The sequence below is a fragment of the Narcine bancroftii genome, chromosome 3 (assembly GCF_036971445.1).
Source record: "Narcine bancroftii isolate sNarBan1 chromosome 3, sNarBan1.hap1, whole genome shotgun sequence".
NCBI lineage: Eukaryota > Metazoa > Chordata > Chondrichthyes > Torpediniformes > Narcinidae > Narcine > Narcine bancroftii.
The window spans coordinates 361111318-361128422 of record NC_091471.1 but is presented as its reverse complement, the minus strand read 5'-3'; the positions used below and the strand labels follow the sequence as shown (position 1 = coordinate 361128422).

At 41.5% G+C, this 17105-nt stretch overlaps 1 protein-coding gene across 2 annotated transcripts in view; it reads left to right on the top strand.

The window, feature by feature from the left end:
- Window positions 1-17105, top strand: part of LOC138759501 (zinc transporter ZIP11-like) — a 489253-nt gene that overhangs the window by 309946 nt on the left and 162202 nt on the right. For both annotated transcript variants that reach the window (XM_069930028.1, XM_069930027.1), the window contains one exon: window positions 5062-5131. In XM_069930028.1, the coding sequence (XP_069786129.1) occupies window positions 5062-5131 (70 nt within the window). The remainder of the gene's footprint in view (window positions 1-5061; window positions 5132-17105) is intronic.

Sequence of the window (17105 nt, the reverse complement as noted above, 5' to 3'; positions counted from 1 at the left end):
GTGTGGCTTCCAGCATGCCTGAAGTTCACAATGATCTCCTTGGTCTTCTGAGTGTTAAGGGGCAAGTTGTTGTCGGCACACCATGCGGCCAGGCGCTCAGAAACCCCAGAAACAGGCTCTTCTGTGTACAGGTCAAGAGCAGTGATTCCTTTCATTTCTCCAATCTCACCAACATACACTATTCTTGGTTAGCTTCCAGTGAGAGGCATCTGTACTGCTCCCCACAAATACTTAGACTTCCAAACTCTCATGACTCTAGGCAAAGAGGTTTCTTTGGAATTCACCATTTAATCACTGGTGGTTATTTCATATGCGTAGTAGTCACTTCTGAAGACATACAGAAGACTGCAGACGCAGGACTCTGGAGCTAAACACCCTCTCCTGGAGGAACTCAGCAGGTTGAACAGCACGAGCGGGAGAAAAAGAATGGTTGACGTTTTGAGTCTGTTTGAGTTTATTTAGCTTATTATCATTTTTGGTCTTGGAAACAATGAAAGCATTTCCCCTTGTATCTATCCTGTTGGATCTATGTATGGAGATAATAAGTCGGCTTGACAATTGTGTTCTCTAGACTTGGAAGACTGAGAGGAGATTTTATTGGAACTTGCACAATTCTTAGAGTTCAGCAGGCGAGAGGCAGGCATCATTTCTTCAGAGCAAGGAGTCTAGAACAAGAACGAGGAGTTGGCCGTGAATGACCAAGGTGAAGAGGAATTTCTTCACATAGGAGTACTTGGAATTTTCTGTCCTGAAGGGCTTTGGAGGCTAAATGATTGTTAATTTAAAACAGCCAACAATAGATTGCTTAATATTGGTGGAATGGAGGGAATCGCATGAAGCTAAGGACAAGAGATATTGATGGCTCAAGGAGTTAAATGCATCAATTTCTTTTGCTCCTCCGTGCAACCTTATTATGATTTAAGAATTAAACAAGATAATCTGCAGATGTTGGAGTCCAGTACAATACAGAGAAGTGCTGGAGAAATTCAACAGGTCATGCAGCATCTAAAACAGGAAAGGCAGTCCTTGTTTCAGGTCTGAGCTCTTTGTCAGGAATCTAAAACAAAAAACAGGCGGGCGCTTGGATAAAAAGGTGAGAGGAGGGAGGAAGGGGAAGGGGGAGAAGCACTGGCTAACAGATAAGAGAAAATACTGGACGGGTATAAGAGAGAGAAACTGAGAAGTGATCGAGGAGAGTGCATAGGGATAAGAAGGGTAGATCTCTGATCGGAAAAGGAAAGGAACTGATGGGGAGCTGGAGGAAAGGGGTAGATATTGTATTGTTAGATGCAGCCATCGCCATCTTTATCAGCTGAGCAAACAATCCATTTTTCACAATTACATATCAGTATTGTTGAAAGTATTCTCACGTGTTTTATTCCCTCAAATTATTTGACTGACATTTTGTGTTCTGGGAGGTGAGAGATGGAAATATTGGGAGACAGAGCACCTGCATCTGATATCATTCTGACCCAGACCACGCCCAGGAATAAGGAAGCGTACAGGAGGGAGATAGATCAGCTCGTTGAGTGGCGTCACGAGAACAACCTTGCACTTAACCAAGGAGTTGATTGTGGACTTCAGGAGGAAGTCAGGAGAACACGAACCAGTCCTCATTGAAGGGTCAGCAGAGAAGAAGGTCAAGAACCTCAAAGCCCTGGGTGTCAACATCTCCAAGGATCTGCCCTGGGCATTTATGTAGATGCAATCGCAAAGAAGCCTCGCCCGTGGCTATACTTTGTGAAGAGTTTGAGGTGATTGGGTATGTCACCAAAGGCTCTCAAAAATTTCTACAGGTGTACCGTGGAGAGCATTCTGGCTGGTTACATCACTGTCTGATATGGAGGTGCCAATTCAAAGGTCTGGAAAAAGAAACTCCAGAGTTGTTAACTCCGCTAGCGCCATCACGGGCATCAATCTTCACCTCTTCAAGGACATCTGCAAGAGGCAGTGTCTTAAGAAAGCAGCCTCTAAGGACCCTTACCACCCAGGGCAGGCCCTCTTCACACTGCTACCATTGGGAAAGAGGTACAGGAGCTTGAAGACAAAGGCCAGCTTCTTCCCCTCTGCCCAATGAACAATGAACCGTAGACACCACCTTACTTTGTCTTTTTCTTCTTCTTGCATTATTTTTATTTATTTTGTAATGTGGTTTATCTAAATGTTTGCACTGTGACGCTGCCACAAAACAACGAATTTCGTGACATGTTCCTGACAATAAATTCTGAATCTGAAGTGCCTATGTTGTGCATTTCAATAACCTTGGTACTGTAAAAACGATTCATTTCTGCTAAAGACAACAGTTGCTTCACTGAATTTTACTTCAAACTATTCTTTGGCTTGGCTTCGCGGACGAAGATTTATGGAGGGGTAATGTCCACGTCTGCTGCAGGCTCGTTGGTGACTGACAAGTCCGACGCGGGACAGGCAGGCACAGTTGCACCGGTTGCAAGGGAAAATTGGTGGGTTGGGGTTGGGTGTTGGGTTTTTCCTCCTTTGCCTTTTGTCAGTGAGGTGGGCTCTGCGGTCTTCTTCAAAGGAGGTTGCTGCCCGCCGGACTGTGAGGCGCCAAGATGTTCGATTGGAGGCGATATCAGCCCACTGGCGGTGTAGAGAACTAACTACAAGTAGCATGTTTGGAAAGAAATATGAAACCCAATGATATTTGTCTGACATTCCCACTGAGTTGTGTGCAAGCGGAATGCAGCTTTGATTTGGGCAAAACTGTGCATTAAAGCCTGATAAACAAAGTCTAAATGCCACATGATAATTAACAATCCGAATGGGAGATCATTCAACTCAAGCTTAAAAAGGTGGGATAAGCAGTTAAGAAGGAAATAAGACCCTTGAGTGAGATAAATTTTTATCATTATATACTTCTTAAAAGAATATATTCAATGTAAATGGAAAAAAAACAAGGAAATGCAAGGGAAACATGATATTTTGATGTTTGCCTCAATACTTAAGTGCTGCTTCGATGCTAATGAAGTTATTTCTTGGGGAGTGGGTTCGTGATCGGTAGATAATTGAGCCAGATAAAATTGTGATGATTTGGCTTGCCAGAGACATTTGCTGACATAATCAAAACTGTGCAAATGCTTCTGGGCTCATTGGAGTCATATTTCCAGGCGAGCTCGCACCTTTCAGTAAGAGAATAAAAAGTGGTTGAGTCGGCGGAAAACCAAGCTCTGTCTCATTTATTGACCTGGAGGCTCAGAAGCAGCAAAAAGGATTTGCTTTCATCAATGAAGTTGCGCATGTCAGTGAAGGGAGGTGCATCTTGACCAGTACGTCTAAACACAGTCAAGAAAAAGAAGTTCCAGGTGATTGGAGGTTGTTCACTCAAGGGGTATGGGAGAAGGCAGTGCGGCGATGAAGACTGAATCATCCACAATTTTATTACTGTGGAGAAGGTTCCAGGGGCTGATTGGCCGACACCTGCCACTATTTCTTAGAGCTTTATGCAAAAGGATAAGAAAGGCTGACTGAAATATTTCAAAGTCGGTTCTGAAGCAAGATGAGAGCATTCTCTAATTCTTATAACTCACTGATTCATTATTTTTATTCTGAGTTACTTACAATGCATTTGTAATGTGCGTCTGTTCTGTTGCCCTTATGTCTTCAGATTTATTGCCACTAATTTATTTTTGTTGCAATGAATCTTCTCCTTGATTTTGTAAATCTGAAGTTTTTCATGTAGAGTCAAAATAATTAGCATATTTCTAAATGCCGTCTGGAGTCTCGGGTGTAAAATGCTGTTATATCTATTCTGGAATTAAATAAAATTGGCTTTGTAGATTGCAATGGTTTACAATTCCCTCCATTCATGCACTCCTGCATTTGCAACCTCTGCAACCACCACCCCCGCCAAATATACAGAGGCACCAAATAAGATAGTGAGAATTAAAATTTGCAGGGTGAGATCAGAGTTCAGCCATTCATCCTGACAGGTGGTGGACCAGAGCACGTTTATTTGGGTTGATTCACTTTTCTCAAGAGATCTGAGAGTTTATTGCTTTTGAGGTCTCTGTGGTTCAGCACAGACAACTTGCATTGATTTTCCCAAACCTGAAAGCACTCCTTTGTTTTAAAATTGGATTAAAACCATGTGATTTTCTGAAATAACTGCAGCAAGACGTGGCTTCCTCCCACACTTTTAAAACTGATCATTTTCAGTTCTTTCTGGATGCTTCTTGAGGGGAGTTACAGATACGGACTAACTTTTCCATTGCTCTGACAGAAATAGTTGGAGTATGTCAACAGAATTAAAATTAAAATAAGCACTCATCTGTGGTATGATGAAAATCATTATTTCTACTAATAGAGCTGTTTTTTTTTAACTTTTTTATTTTTCACACCATAAATCACAATAGCCATGATATACACTTTTTCTTTTTCACACATTTACAGTGACTTTTTCTCCCCCCCCCCCTCCCTCCTCCCAAGCCACCCCCCCACCCCCCCCCCCTCTCATCCATTTTAGGTATACAATCTAGGTTGCATTAATTCAGTCAGACAATGTTGTCATTCAACAAAAATACACCAGAAATTCTACAGAGTCCATTCTTTTCTTTCCTTCTCCTTCCATCAACTTAGGTAATCACTTTTGAATTCCTACCTTGATTTGCTGCCTCTCATTTGCTCAGTCGTTTACCCACATTCACCTTTTGGTAGTTTTTCCCCAGGGAAAAACCTTTTCTTTCACTCTGCCATGTTAGAGCACTCCATTATTGGTTGTTGGCATTCAGCCCTGCTGGCTGCTGGTTGGTCAAATGTTTCAATATTGGTTTCTGGTACTGAGTGTTCCTCCATTGGTCAATGGGTGTCCTACGATTGGAAGCTGGTGTTTTAATATTGGCTGCTGGTGGTGAGTTCTCCGCCATTGATCGACTGGCCCGAGGGTGCTACATGCTCACCGTTGGCTATTGCTGTTAGCAATAAATGAGATGGAAATAGTCCTTATCTGTATGGCCTCCTTTAGATAGAATTTAAGAAGCAAAGAAGAAGTAGGTACTTTTGCCTTATCTCTGATTTGTTGTTGTTGTTGTCGTTTACTTTCAGAGGGTCTAGCAGTAGGAGTTGGATTTGGAGCGATTGGCAAAACTGCATCAGCGACCTTTGACAGTGCAAGGTAAGTCTGGGCTCCGTTCACTTCTTTCACAGTCTGAGGTCCTCCTCATTCTCAAATCTCAAATCTATTCAGTTATATCAGTGAGGAATGTTTTGACGTTTGGTTGTTGCTTTGTTAGCTTCCGTCTCGTCTCAGACATCTGTTTTTTTTTTGTTTTTTTTAAATTTACTTAATTTTATTTAATTTAGAAATACAACATGGTAACAGGGCCACAAGCATTCAGTGCCCAAATACACCCATATGACCAATGTTACATTTTACATTTTTGGAATTTGTCTTTAGTAAGATGAATGTTGTGGAGTAGAAAAATGGGCAGAGCTGAGGAGTTAACGGGTAAGCCCTTCTAGAAAACAGTCGTGAGCGAACTATTTGGTATTTGCAAAAACCAGAACATGTATTTGAAAAGCAGAGCCCCAGGGGAAAAGTCTCAGACATCTGATCATGTGTCTCAACTTTCCGAGTTAAAGGGGCCGGAAGATGCAGAGAAATAGTTCCCAGATCTGCTGACTGCGGGAAGTGCGCTAGAAAGGAAACTGTCAGTGTCTTCAGGATACACAGGTGGTAACACGGTCATCTAGTGAAGCACAAAGGTCTGCAGAATATACCGCTGCCGCTCACTCATTTTTGTGTGGTCCACTTCTTGTGGAAGGTTCTGAATCTAGATTACTGAGTCAAAGCAGAGAAATACAGGAGGACCTTGGACACTCTCGCAGATAAGGAGGTAAATATATATCACCCATGTTTTGGGCCTGGGCCCTTCTTCAAGGTATTAGAAAGAAGGTTAAGACAGGAGAGCAAATCATCCATATACACTGAAGGGACTGCAAAAGCTGGCAACTGGAGCAACACACAACCTACTGGTGGAGCTCAGAGAATCACTTGGAGAAATGGTAATAGGTGACAATGAGATGCCAGAAGAGCTGAATGAGCAATTTGCATCAAACTTCACTGTGGAAGACATTAGCAGTGTACCTGGCTTTCAACAGTGGGTAATACATCTTTACCTCCTGTGAACTGCCTGAGTTCCTCCAGCATTTCTGTGTTTTGGCACAATAATCTTGAGACAGTATCTTCCTCAAGAAGTGGATCACACAAAAATAAGTGACCGGCAAGTGATGGATTCAGTGGCAGGCCAGACAGGGTGTGTCCAGAATCCTAACTTTCTTCTGTAGTATTGGCTAGAATCATACGTCTCTTGGTGAATAATTTAAACTTTTGACAATTCTGCAGACCTTCAAGTGCAAAGGCCTCAGCTTTGAGATCTCTTCCTTGCACAACTTCTCGAGTTATTCTCTTCACTCCCAATCCCCAGAGAATCAAATTGTGTTTGTTAATACTTCCAAATGGTATCTTGGAATGCCTCCCTGGGCTGCTATACAAGTGCAACTTGTTTTTGTGATAACAGAATGAATGTTCGATAACTTGGTGTAAAATGTTCCCAGGTGAATTGAAGGTTCAATTGCTTTGCAATAACAGGACTGTTAAATCCAACGGTTCTGTTAAATGACAGCCACTAAACATTGATATCAACAGCAGTTTCTATTTTTCTTGATATGTCTCTATTTATCATTTGGTGTCCCCTTAAAAAAAATGCACAATTTAAAAATTCATTTTTTTAAGGTTTTTCTTCCTATATTTTATTGCTGAGCTCCGTGGGCCCAAAATAGATGGGAATATTCGATGTAATTGTAAGCACCCTGCCTCCATCTGCCTGTGAATAAGGCAAGGCGTATATGCACCTTGGATTTTCCTGCTCCAAAGGCATTTACTTGGGTTAATATAATTGTGATTCAATGACTTCATGGAACCAAATTTGGAAATGGAGTAGGACACACAATGAGGTACATTTGAGGTGACTGATTAGGGATATTTCCAGCCAGTGCTCAGTGATTTTGGCACCCATAATTTGCGATGTGACTGGTTGGTGGATTAGACCCTCTGAATGGAAAGTGCACTGCTATTTCCCCAAAGTATTTATAAAACTTCAGTTCAAAGAAAAGGTTGCCCTTTTCTTGTCAACAAATGAAAAAGACCTTTGAACCTCAAAATATTGTTCCTGGATCAAGGCAGACTGTTCTTTGAGCGTCTTTTAATACTCAGTGGTTCGGAGACTTTTTAACTTTTCCATTATATTCTATGAGATGTTGGCAGCGCAAAGACAGGCTAATTCCTGGATATTCAGACAATGTAAAAAAAAAATGGCTGAATCTGTGATCTGGTGGATATCAAGCACAGACGGTTCAGACGTACTTGCAGCTGTTCAATCGCAGTAAAAGAATGGAATTGGTTTTGAAGCTGCGGTGGATGCTATCTTTGAACTTGCAGCTGAACCTATCAGTTATAGATGTAATGCTTTTCTCGTGAGCACATTTTCATCAGTTAATGCCTTAAGAAGACTGTGATGAATTGTTGTGGTGGAGGGAGGAAAAGTTTAGAATCCCCCAAGCAGGACTGATGTTTCTCATTGTTGGGCATGTAAGTAGACATGGAGGGTGAAAGGATTCAGGGATCAAGAATAATATTTAACCGCATTAAGGGATGCACGCATTACAGCAAAGACAGTGCACACAAGTGCTGAAACAAATCAGGAGGTCATGAAGGATTAACAAGAGGTGAAAGGCAGTCGCCATTTCGGGCCTGAGCCCTTCCTCAGAAGGGCCGAACATCAGGCAGGAGCCCGAATATGCAGGGGGAAAGAAGGATGTGTATCACGTGAAAGTAGCAGAATTTTAGTTCAATTTGGCATTGTGTTCGGCGTAGACGTCATTGGCCGTAAGGCCTCTTCATGTGCTCTCTGTTCATCCTGATTAAGTGTCCTGTCTCTAGTTATCATCGGAGATGTTGGTTTGCCACTCGCTGATATTGGAACAAGAAACCAGTGCATTACTGAAGCGCATTAAAGCACACTTTATAATCTGTTCATCAAACTCAGATAAAATGGTTCAAGAATAATTAGCATTTCCTTCAGCTTTGCTTTCCAAAAAGAGACTTTATTCACAATAAATTATTTACAAAAAGAGAAAATCGTTCCATATCGTTCACACCCATAGCGTCAGTCATACCTATACATTCCCATCAATGTACATTGTTGCATTTGTTCTCTTGATACCCCATTTCCACCTTTGTGACACCTTGTTGCATCTCTCCCCTCTGGTACATAGTTGAGAGTATATCTGGATAATTTATCAGTCTGTCTCATGCATGCATTCTTTGAGTGTGGTAGATGCATTCAATGGGGCATCAGTATCAATGCCAGTAAAATGTAATTTGCTGTAGAGGTTTCAACAATCTTGAATTCCTCCTTCAAATCTGTAGAATGCACTCCACTTGAGCTATGTTAATCTTGTAGATTTACTTGTATTAATCTTATCTGTGCATCAGGTTGCATGTTTCACAGAGTGAGAGCACTAATGTAAATGGAGGCGCATCCAGATTTAATTTAATTTTGTATTATTCGTTCCTTACATGGTCGATTTATTATTAATCCATGACAGAAAAATTCAGTCTCTGGCAATTTGTCTTGGATTGTGATGTTCCTTTGATCAATGCTTTTTCCTGATTTGAATGGATCAATTGGTATTCCAACAATTGGTAAGTGAGGGTATGTAGCCTGTTTCAAGCACCAATATATGATGCATGAATCAGTCATTAGAAATATAATTAACTAATCAAATCTTTAACTTTAAATGGGTTAAGGGGAAAAGTTTAGAGAGAACACTCAGGGGAACTTCTTCACACAGAAAGTGGTGGGAGTGTGGAACAAGCTGCCAGCTGATATGGTAAATGCAGGGTCATTTTTAACATTTAAGAAGAATTTCGACGGGTACATGGATGGGAGAAGTATGGAGGGCTATGGAATGAGTGCAGGTGCAGTGGGATAATAGTTTGGCATGGACTAGAAGGGCTGAAGGGCCTGTTTCTGAGCTGCAATGTTCTACGATCAGCATTCCATGGATCCACAAAGTGATGTATACTGTGCCATCCAGCTTACATTTATTTTTTTAATTTAAATTTTTAATTTTTAAAAATGTAGACATACAGCATGGTAACAGGCCATTTCGACCCACGAGTCCGTGCCGCCCAATTACACCCAATTGACCTACACCCCCTATAGGCTTCGCATGGTGAAAAGAAACCGGAGCCCATCGGGGAAAACCCACGCAAATTCGGGGAGAACGTGAAAACTCCTTACAGACAGCTTGGGATTTGAACCCCAGTCCCGATCTCTGGTGTTGTAAAGACATTGCGCTAACCGCTACACCAACCGCAATGCCTCCTTATTCCGAGGAAATTATGTTGCCCATTCATAATTGAGTAAATCTTCAAGTTGATAGATTTTAATTGCTAGTCCGTGGTGGAAGAACGTGAATCAGTTGTGAAATGATTCAGTTAGTCGCCCCTTGAAAGACTGATTTAATTATGTATGGTTTCCGAGGATCATCAGTAACATCAGAGCTGTCGTAAAATTAAGGATCAAAAGCAAGCAGCACTGACTTCATCTGTGTTTAAGGGATGTTCCTGATCCAGAGCCCCACCCCCCCCCCCCCCCCCCCCACTCCCCATTATTGTTGGTAGCTGAGCCAGCAATCAGAACCTCGAGCAATCTATGTAAATGCAGACAGAAAGAACTGCATGCCTGATCAGGTGTGATTCTTGGAGAATGTCTGTGGACTTTTCCATGCAAACCATGTTTAAAGGACAATTAATTTATTATTATTCAGTGAAACCCTTGGCATCCAGCACCTGTGGGAACTGGTAGATGCCAGATAAGTGCATTTTCCAGTTGCTTGAGACTTACTCCAACAATGCCTACCTAATGCACCTGCATTAAGTATAAACAGTTTGAAAAAACAAAAATACTACACTGTACTGACACTGAACAAACTTCACTTGCATGAATGTATAAATGTTAAGGCATTTTACTTTAATTTTTAGTCACATTCTTTGAAAATATTTAACTGTGGCTGCATCTGCAGGTTTTTCCCCTCCACGGAACCATCACCCAATTAATTAACAATAACATTATAGATAATTAACCCCACCCCTACTCCAAGTTTACAGATAAAGCCTCTGACCGAGGTGATTCTTACTAAGCAGGGATAAGGAGACACTTTAAGAGAGTCGCCCCCCAATGGCAAGAAGCATCAACCAGCTCTTCATCCGGGGTGACCACCATTTTATTGAAACACAACTTTATTCAAATGAGCAAAACACGACCAAGATCCTCCGCTGGCTGAATATTTGCTCCCATCTTCACCAAAGGTTTCTGTGTTACTTCAGAGAACATTTACTATTTTAAACGTGTGTATTTTTTATCTATTATATTATGCTTATTTATTTTAATTTTTAAAATTTATTTTCCTGGATTGTTTTTTGCCTGTTGCTTGAGGCTTCTGCTTTTTAAATCCTGCATACCAAGGGTTTACAGTAATTATAAATATTATAATTAATTCCCCATTATATTACAAAATATAGATGCTGTTTCCTTGGAACCCATGTTCTGGGTGTGCAGAGCATATGTCTGTGCAGTGATTTCTATTTTTGTCACTGCATGTTAACCATAGAGCACATTTCTTAATTAATTCCTAGTGCAGCATTCTTTTGAGGTGACAGTTTTTTTTTGCTGAGATCTCTTGCAAGATTAAATATTATTCAGTCAAGATAATAGCAAGCTTAGCACCTGTCTCTCTTGGTCCTCCTCCACTGCGCCTTCCCAGTTCTGTAACTGCAAATTTACGCAGAGACTTTTCATCATATTTCTAAATGTAGATTTGCTATTGGTTAACTCACATTTTGCTGTCTTCCACATTGTGCCTATTCCAAGGAATCACCACTAATTATAGGCAAATTGCAAATTGAATGCACAGTCAAGCGATCCTTGAATTCCCGCAACAGTAAAAATAAGTCATTACACCTGGAAGTTTCTGCCTCTGTCCTCGCAAACCTGCAAGTTGAAAGGCGGGTACCTCCTCTTTTGTTGAATTCACAGCAGGCCCAACTGACAGGAACAAAAATCATGAACACAGATATCTTTGTACATCTACAGTACAGCAGTGTGCCCCAGTAATAATTGGGTCACAGGCAAAGAATTGGATGTATTCGTTTATCACCACGTGTACCGAGATACAATGAAATTTTTCAATGTTCATGCTGTCCGGGGAGGTCAGCCTATGCTTGAGCAGAATAGGGAATGAGAAATAAATCAAAAGCACAGAGAAAAGGTTCAGTTAAATCGATGCAAAGTAGCATCATTTGACTAATAAGAGTTATCAGGATGACTTTCCCCTTCAAGTAACCTGAGCAATTGGCCAAACAGAATTCTGTAAGATGGTTAGTGCAGGAGTTTAGCACATGCATCAACTGAACTGTCTGAAACAGAGTCTGAAGTGTTCCATCAAGACAGAGAGGCAGTCAAAGACATTAAAAGCATTAAAAGTCAGTTTGGGTCGAGGATTATTGAGTTCAGTGAAAGATTTATGACTTCCCTTGCGATGTGGCTTTTATATTTTCATCCTCGATGTCCTCAATCTATGTAAGCTGCCACTACAAATGTTGGCGGTGTTTGTGGGGGCTTGTTGCAGTAGGCTTTCACTGTCTGAAAGGGAGAGAACTCTCAGTAAAAACGGGAGAAGGTAAAGAATAAATGAAACAGTGGAACCTGATGGAGGTGGGGGGGTTACCTGAGTTTGGAAAATATCAGTGTTCATAACATTGGGCTGAGGATTGCCCAGGGAGGAATATGATGTGCTGGTCCTTAGGGTTATGTTCAGCTGAAACATTGGCTATTACTTTTCCATCGTAGATGCTGTTTGACCCTTTTATTCCCTCTAGAAGTTTGTCTTTTGCTCTGGATACCAATGTATGTAACTCTTGTGTCGCCTTAAATCAGTGGCTGGAAGAAGAATTATCCCGAGTGTGTAGACGAATGGTAAAATCTGGGGGTAATTGATGAGAGTGTGGGAAGAATAAAAAATCAGGTTTAACTTCAGATTTGTGGTAGTGAGTCAGCATGGAATTAATAGGCTGAAGGGTCTGATACCATGCTCGATATTGCCAAGACACTGATGCAAAATCTTCAGTGAATTTGCAAGTGGTGTTTGCCTCACACCTTGAGAAATATTCTTGGGCAAACCATATTTAATGGCTGTTGGTTCTGTGATGTGTTTGGACTAACAATTCAGTGTTGTTGTAGGTGTTCCACTCTCACAGGCGCCTTCTCCAACATCACAAGAGGATAACGTTTACATGCATGGACTTGGATTATTGCTCCACTTGAACTTATTTTTCAGCTTGTATCTCCCAGTTTGTGAGGAAGAAGGCTGTAAAAGGGATCGAAGGGAAAGGCTTTTTACTTTGTACACAAAACATGGCTGATATTTGGAACACACTGTTAGATGAGGTGGTGAAATAAGATGCAATTACTGCATTTATGAGGCATTTAAACAAACGCTGAAATAATCGAGGCAAAGAAAGATAGGTTTAAATGAGGACAAATGGGATTAGCGTAGGTGGGCAAACCTGGACGTGGTTGGCTGAACTATTGCTTTGTTAGCATCCTTGCCACAAAGGGGCAGGACTTTTGAGTGCAAACTGGATTCAAGGAAGATCATGTTGAAAAAGGATTAACAAAATCTACTGGAGGCACACACACACACACACACACACACACACACACACACACACACACACACACACACACACACACACACACACACACACACACACACACACACACACACACACACACACACACCTGGGTCTTAAAACATTTAATATGGATCTTTTCAAGCCAAGGCTTCTCATAAATACAGGGACTGTATTGAGGGACTGACCATTAAACTACAAAAAAAAAGCCCATGAAATGACAGGATGGATAGGTACTGTGATTTAAATTGCTCATCTTTCTGAGAGAACCCCCCCACCCTTACCCTTTTCATTAATCAAACTTCATCAAGTTCTGCAGATTCAAAAAAAAAGATTACTTTTTTAGCTCACTGTTCTTTCCATTTTAAAACTCTTCCCCATTGAGCAGATCGGTGACAGTTTTTGCTTTTGGCAATATGCCAGTATATTTGAACAGAATCTCAGAAAAGCTGAAGTTTCATTTCTAGTTCTAGAGGATTGTAATCAAAGCAACTGAAATGAAAGCAGATGAATATTTCTCATTTGCTTTGTGTGCTGCGGTTATGTCAGACTGCAGAAACCAGGTCTTGTCAAGGAGCCAAAAGGAAATTGCAGCATATTTTGGAAATCTCAAACATCATCACCATGAAGTGTTAACTCTGTTTCTCGCTCCAGGATGCTTCCTGAACTCCTGAGTATTTCTGGCATTTTGCGTTTTATTTCTTGTTAAGAAGAATCTGGGGGTGGCTAATTACATCTAATTGCAAAATATATTGTTGCAGCTAGTGGTGTCTTTATTCTTTGCAATTCCACTGCTCTTTCACCATCAGAATGGAGATTTAATTTTAAATCTTGCTTTTATCTTTTCAATCCAGAAATTGTACAAATTAGAGAAGACTGAGCTGGACTTGGTAACAGGCTCTCAACAGGACTCCTCAATCCCAGACTTCAAATAGGATTTGACGAAACTCGAGCTGTGTTCCCGATTCTGTAAAAGGTTTAAATGTTAATCGCCGTCAAATACAAAGCAGGACTCTCTGGGCTGAATTACCCAAACTGTAATAGTCCAATATCTGGCCAACTTACCAGTGTCAGAATCTTGCTTCTTTAATGAGATATCTCAGAGAAGGCCCTGTGGCTTTATCGTTGTCTTGGCAAAGCACTGCAAGCATTTATAAAACGTGAGATCATTCACTGAACTCTTCTATGAATGAAACCACATGAGAGCGATGTGGATGCATTTTAATTGTTCATCTTTGGCAATTCTTTATGTAAAAGCAGTAAGTAAAATATCTTACCCCAAGCTCATTTTCCACGCACGTTAGAGTTGAGCATGGTGGTCATTTGGAAATACAGAACACTAAAGTGCTGGAGAAACTCAGGAGGTCTTGCAACATCCGTAGGAAATAGAAGGCAGTCATTGTTGACTGCCACCTTCTTCCAGTGGATACTGCAACACTGATTGCTTTTCACTTCCTGTGGATGCTACGTGATCGACTGAGTTTCTCTGGCACTTTTGTGTTTTGCACTTGACCCCAGCAGCTACCAAGTTTCTTGTTTAAGGTCATTTGGAAATATCTCTTCCGTGTTGATTATGAAGTGGCATTTATCTTCGAAGGATACACGACTAAGTTCAATGCAAGCCATGTTTTTTTTAGTTACGTGACATGTTAACTTTCTGAAATCGATAACAATGACTCATATCTTATATCATAGTTCAACAACATTGAAAGACCTGTTTGTCTTAAATCCTTTCGCTGTTCCCGAAGGAAACTGTTTGGAAGTTCCGGATGCTTTGTATATTATAGGGTTAATGCCTCGGATTGGTATGGAAAAAGTGGAGGGTCAGGCATTCCGAAGGGGTGATATTGGAATGAGTGAGGGGAGTAGTGATGTCATCACGGCAGAAGACCGGAAGGAGGTGTCCAGGAGGAGGAAGATGTTTTAAAGCAGGGGAAGGGATCTGTCGTGGGGCAGGGAGGGGGGGGTGTGGAGAATCGTGGCTATGGAAGTAAGCATGGGGACAGAGCTGAAGGAAGAAGATTTCAATCTCATGGTGTGTGTGGAACTCTTTAAGGTGTTAAAACTCACATTTTGGGCTTGACCCCTTCATCAAGCCTGAAATGTTGGTGACGTATCTTCACCTTTGCTACATAAAGGCACTGTTTGACCTGCTGAGTTTCTCCAGCATTTGTGTTTTTTCACTTGACTACGGTGTCAACAGAATCCTGTGTTTTACCTCTGTGAGTTCCAAATGTTTAAAGTTACTAGAAAATTTATGCCACTCCACTCTTTGCTTTGTATAGAAAGCACCTCATCCTTACTTGAACCCAGCTAAGTTTAAGAAATTGCCAAGTTTGCATTTTCATTTTGTATTAAACTTAGGACAGGACCAATAATTAATATGCAATGATTGTTAATGTTGTGCCGACCAGGAACAATTTAAACTCAACTTAAAACACAATTCTGGAGAAACTCAGCAAGTCAAACAGTGCACTTGATACAACAAAGATAATGTTTTGGGCAAGAGCCCTTCATCAAGGAATGAGAGCAAACCCAACGTTGGTTACCCTTTACTTCCTATATGACCTGCTGAGTTTCTCCAGCACTTTTGTGGTTTGCTCTACAATCACAGTATCTGCCGACTTTCCTGTTAAACTCAAGACTAATTTGAGAGCAAGTCGTTCTGCGATAATGCTACAGGAAGGATGTGGAGAGGGTGCAGAAGATGTTCAGCAGGATGTTGATTGAACAAGCTTGGAATGTTTTTTTTTCTGGAGCATTGAAGGCTGAGCGGAGATCTGTTTGAAGTACACCAAGTTACAAGAGGCATTGGTAAGAGAGATAGAGCTCTTTTCCCCAGGTGGAAATATCAAATACTGGAGCGCAATGATTCACGAGGCAGAGTGGTAGATACCTGGAATGTACTGCAGGGGAGGTGGGTTAGCAGATGCTATACAAAGTTTGAGGCATTCAGAGAACCCGCTAAATCGAAGGATGGAATTCGTTAAATCAGTATCTTGCGTGAATGGGCTGAAGGGCCTGTTCCTGTGCTGGTCTGTTCTATGTTCGATTGTTTTTACTCTTCATTTTCATTCTTTATTTCTCCTCCTCCTAGTCCACCTTTCACTTTTATTTCTCTTTCTGCAGCTGATTTGACTTAAGTCACTTTCCCTCTCTGCAATCATGGGGGCTCGTCGGCCGAAGGAGACAGACTCTTGCCCTCCTCGTCAAGCTTGGCCACTCTTGCTGAGCTGCTGTCACGTGATCTGTTGCCTTGAAATGCTGAAAGATGCAGGAGAAATTCTGACACACCATGCCCTGCGAGACGACCTGCTTTGTGAAGTTTGTCAGCATGTACAGCCCCTTTACATCTTGAGTGTCTTGAATATATACGTGGACCTGGTGGTCAGCTTTTCCACTTGACTGATGAGGGTTGATTCATGCACATCATAGGGAACATTTGAATGAGGCAAGCTCAGGAAATCAGCCTGCTGCCACAGAGTGTTCCACAGCAGCTCGGCAAAGCCAAACTGTGCCTTTTAAAAAAAAATCTCACTCTGTTCTCAGCTCTTTCCAACCACCAGCATGACTTTGCCTTTCTTTGACTGCACCATCAAGGCCCCTGACCAACAAACTCAATCAGATATGTTCTTTAATAAATAGTTATTTTGCCCACTTACCTTCCAGAGTGGCCATTCAAACAGAACGACCCATATACGGATATCGCCATAGGCGGTACTTTCGTAGGCTGGACATGGGTTCGATGTTGCCCACTGAATTGTATTCATCAGCCCATTGTTGTGGACCGCCTGTATTTTAGACTGCTGGCCGTCCGCAATTATGTCCAAGGGGTCACTCATTTCGGTTCCCATCTTTTTGTACAGACTGTGTTCCAGGAATTTGGGAATAATTTCCTGGTACGCAGTGGCTGTGGGCGAAAAACAAAAACATGAGACTCATTTAATGACTCTTATTTTACAAGTTATTGATTACTAAATATTTACTTTTTTCTGTATTTCACTGTCAATTTGTTTACATTTCTCTTTTTTTTGTACAGGTACGTATCTTTTCTTGAGTACAGGTTTTTTGTGCAACCAATAAGTAGAAATTCTGCCTGGACCACAGGAAAAAGAATCTCAGGGCTGTATGTGATGTAATGTATGTACGGTGGGAGGAAACCGGAGCCCCTGGATAAGCCCATGCCGACGTGGGGAGAATGTAAACTCCTTGCAGACAGTGCGAGATTCGAACCCTGATCCCAACCGCTGACTGTTACAGCGTTGATCTCAACCCAATGCCAACCGTGTCCCAAAATGAAGTAAAATGAGGCCAGTCCATTGCGTGATGC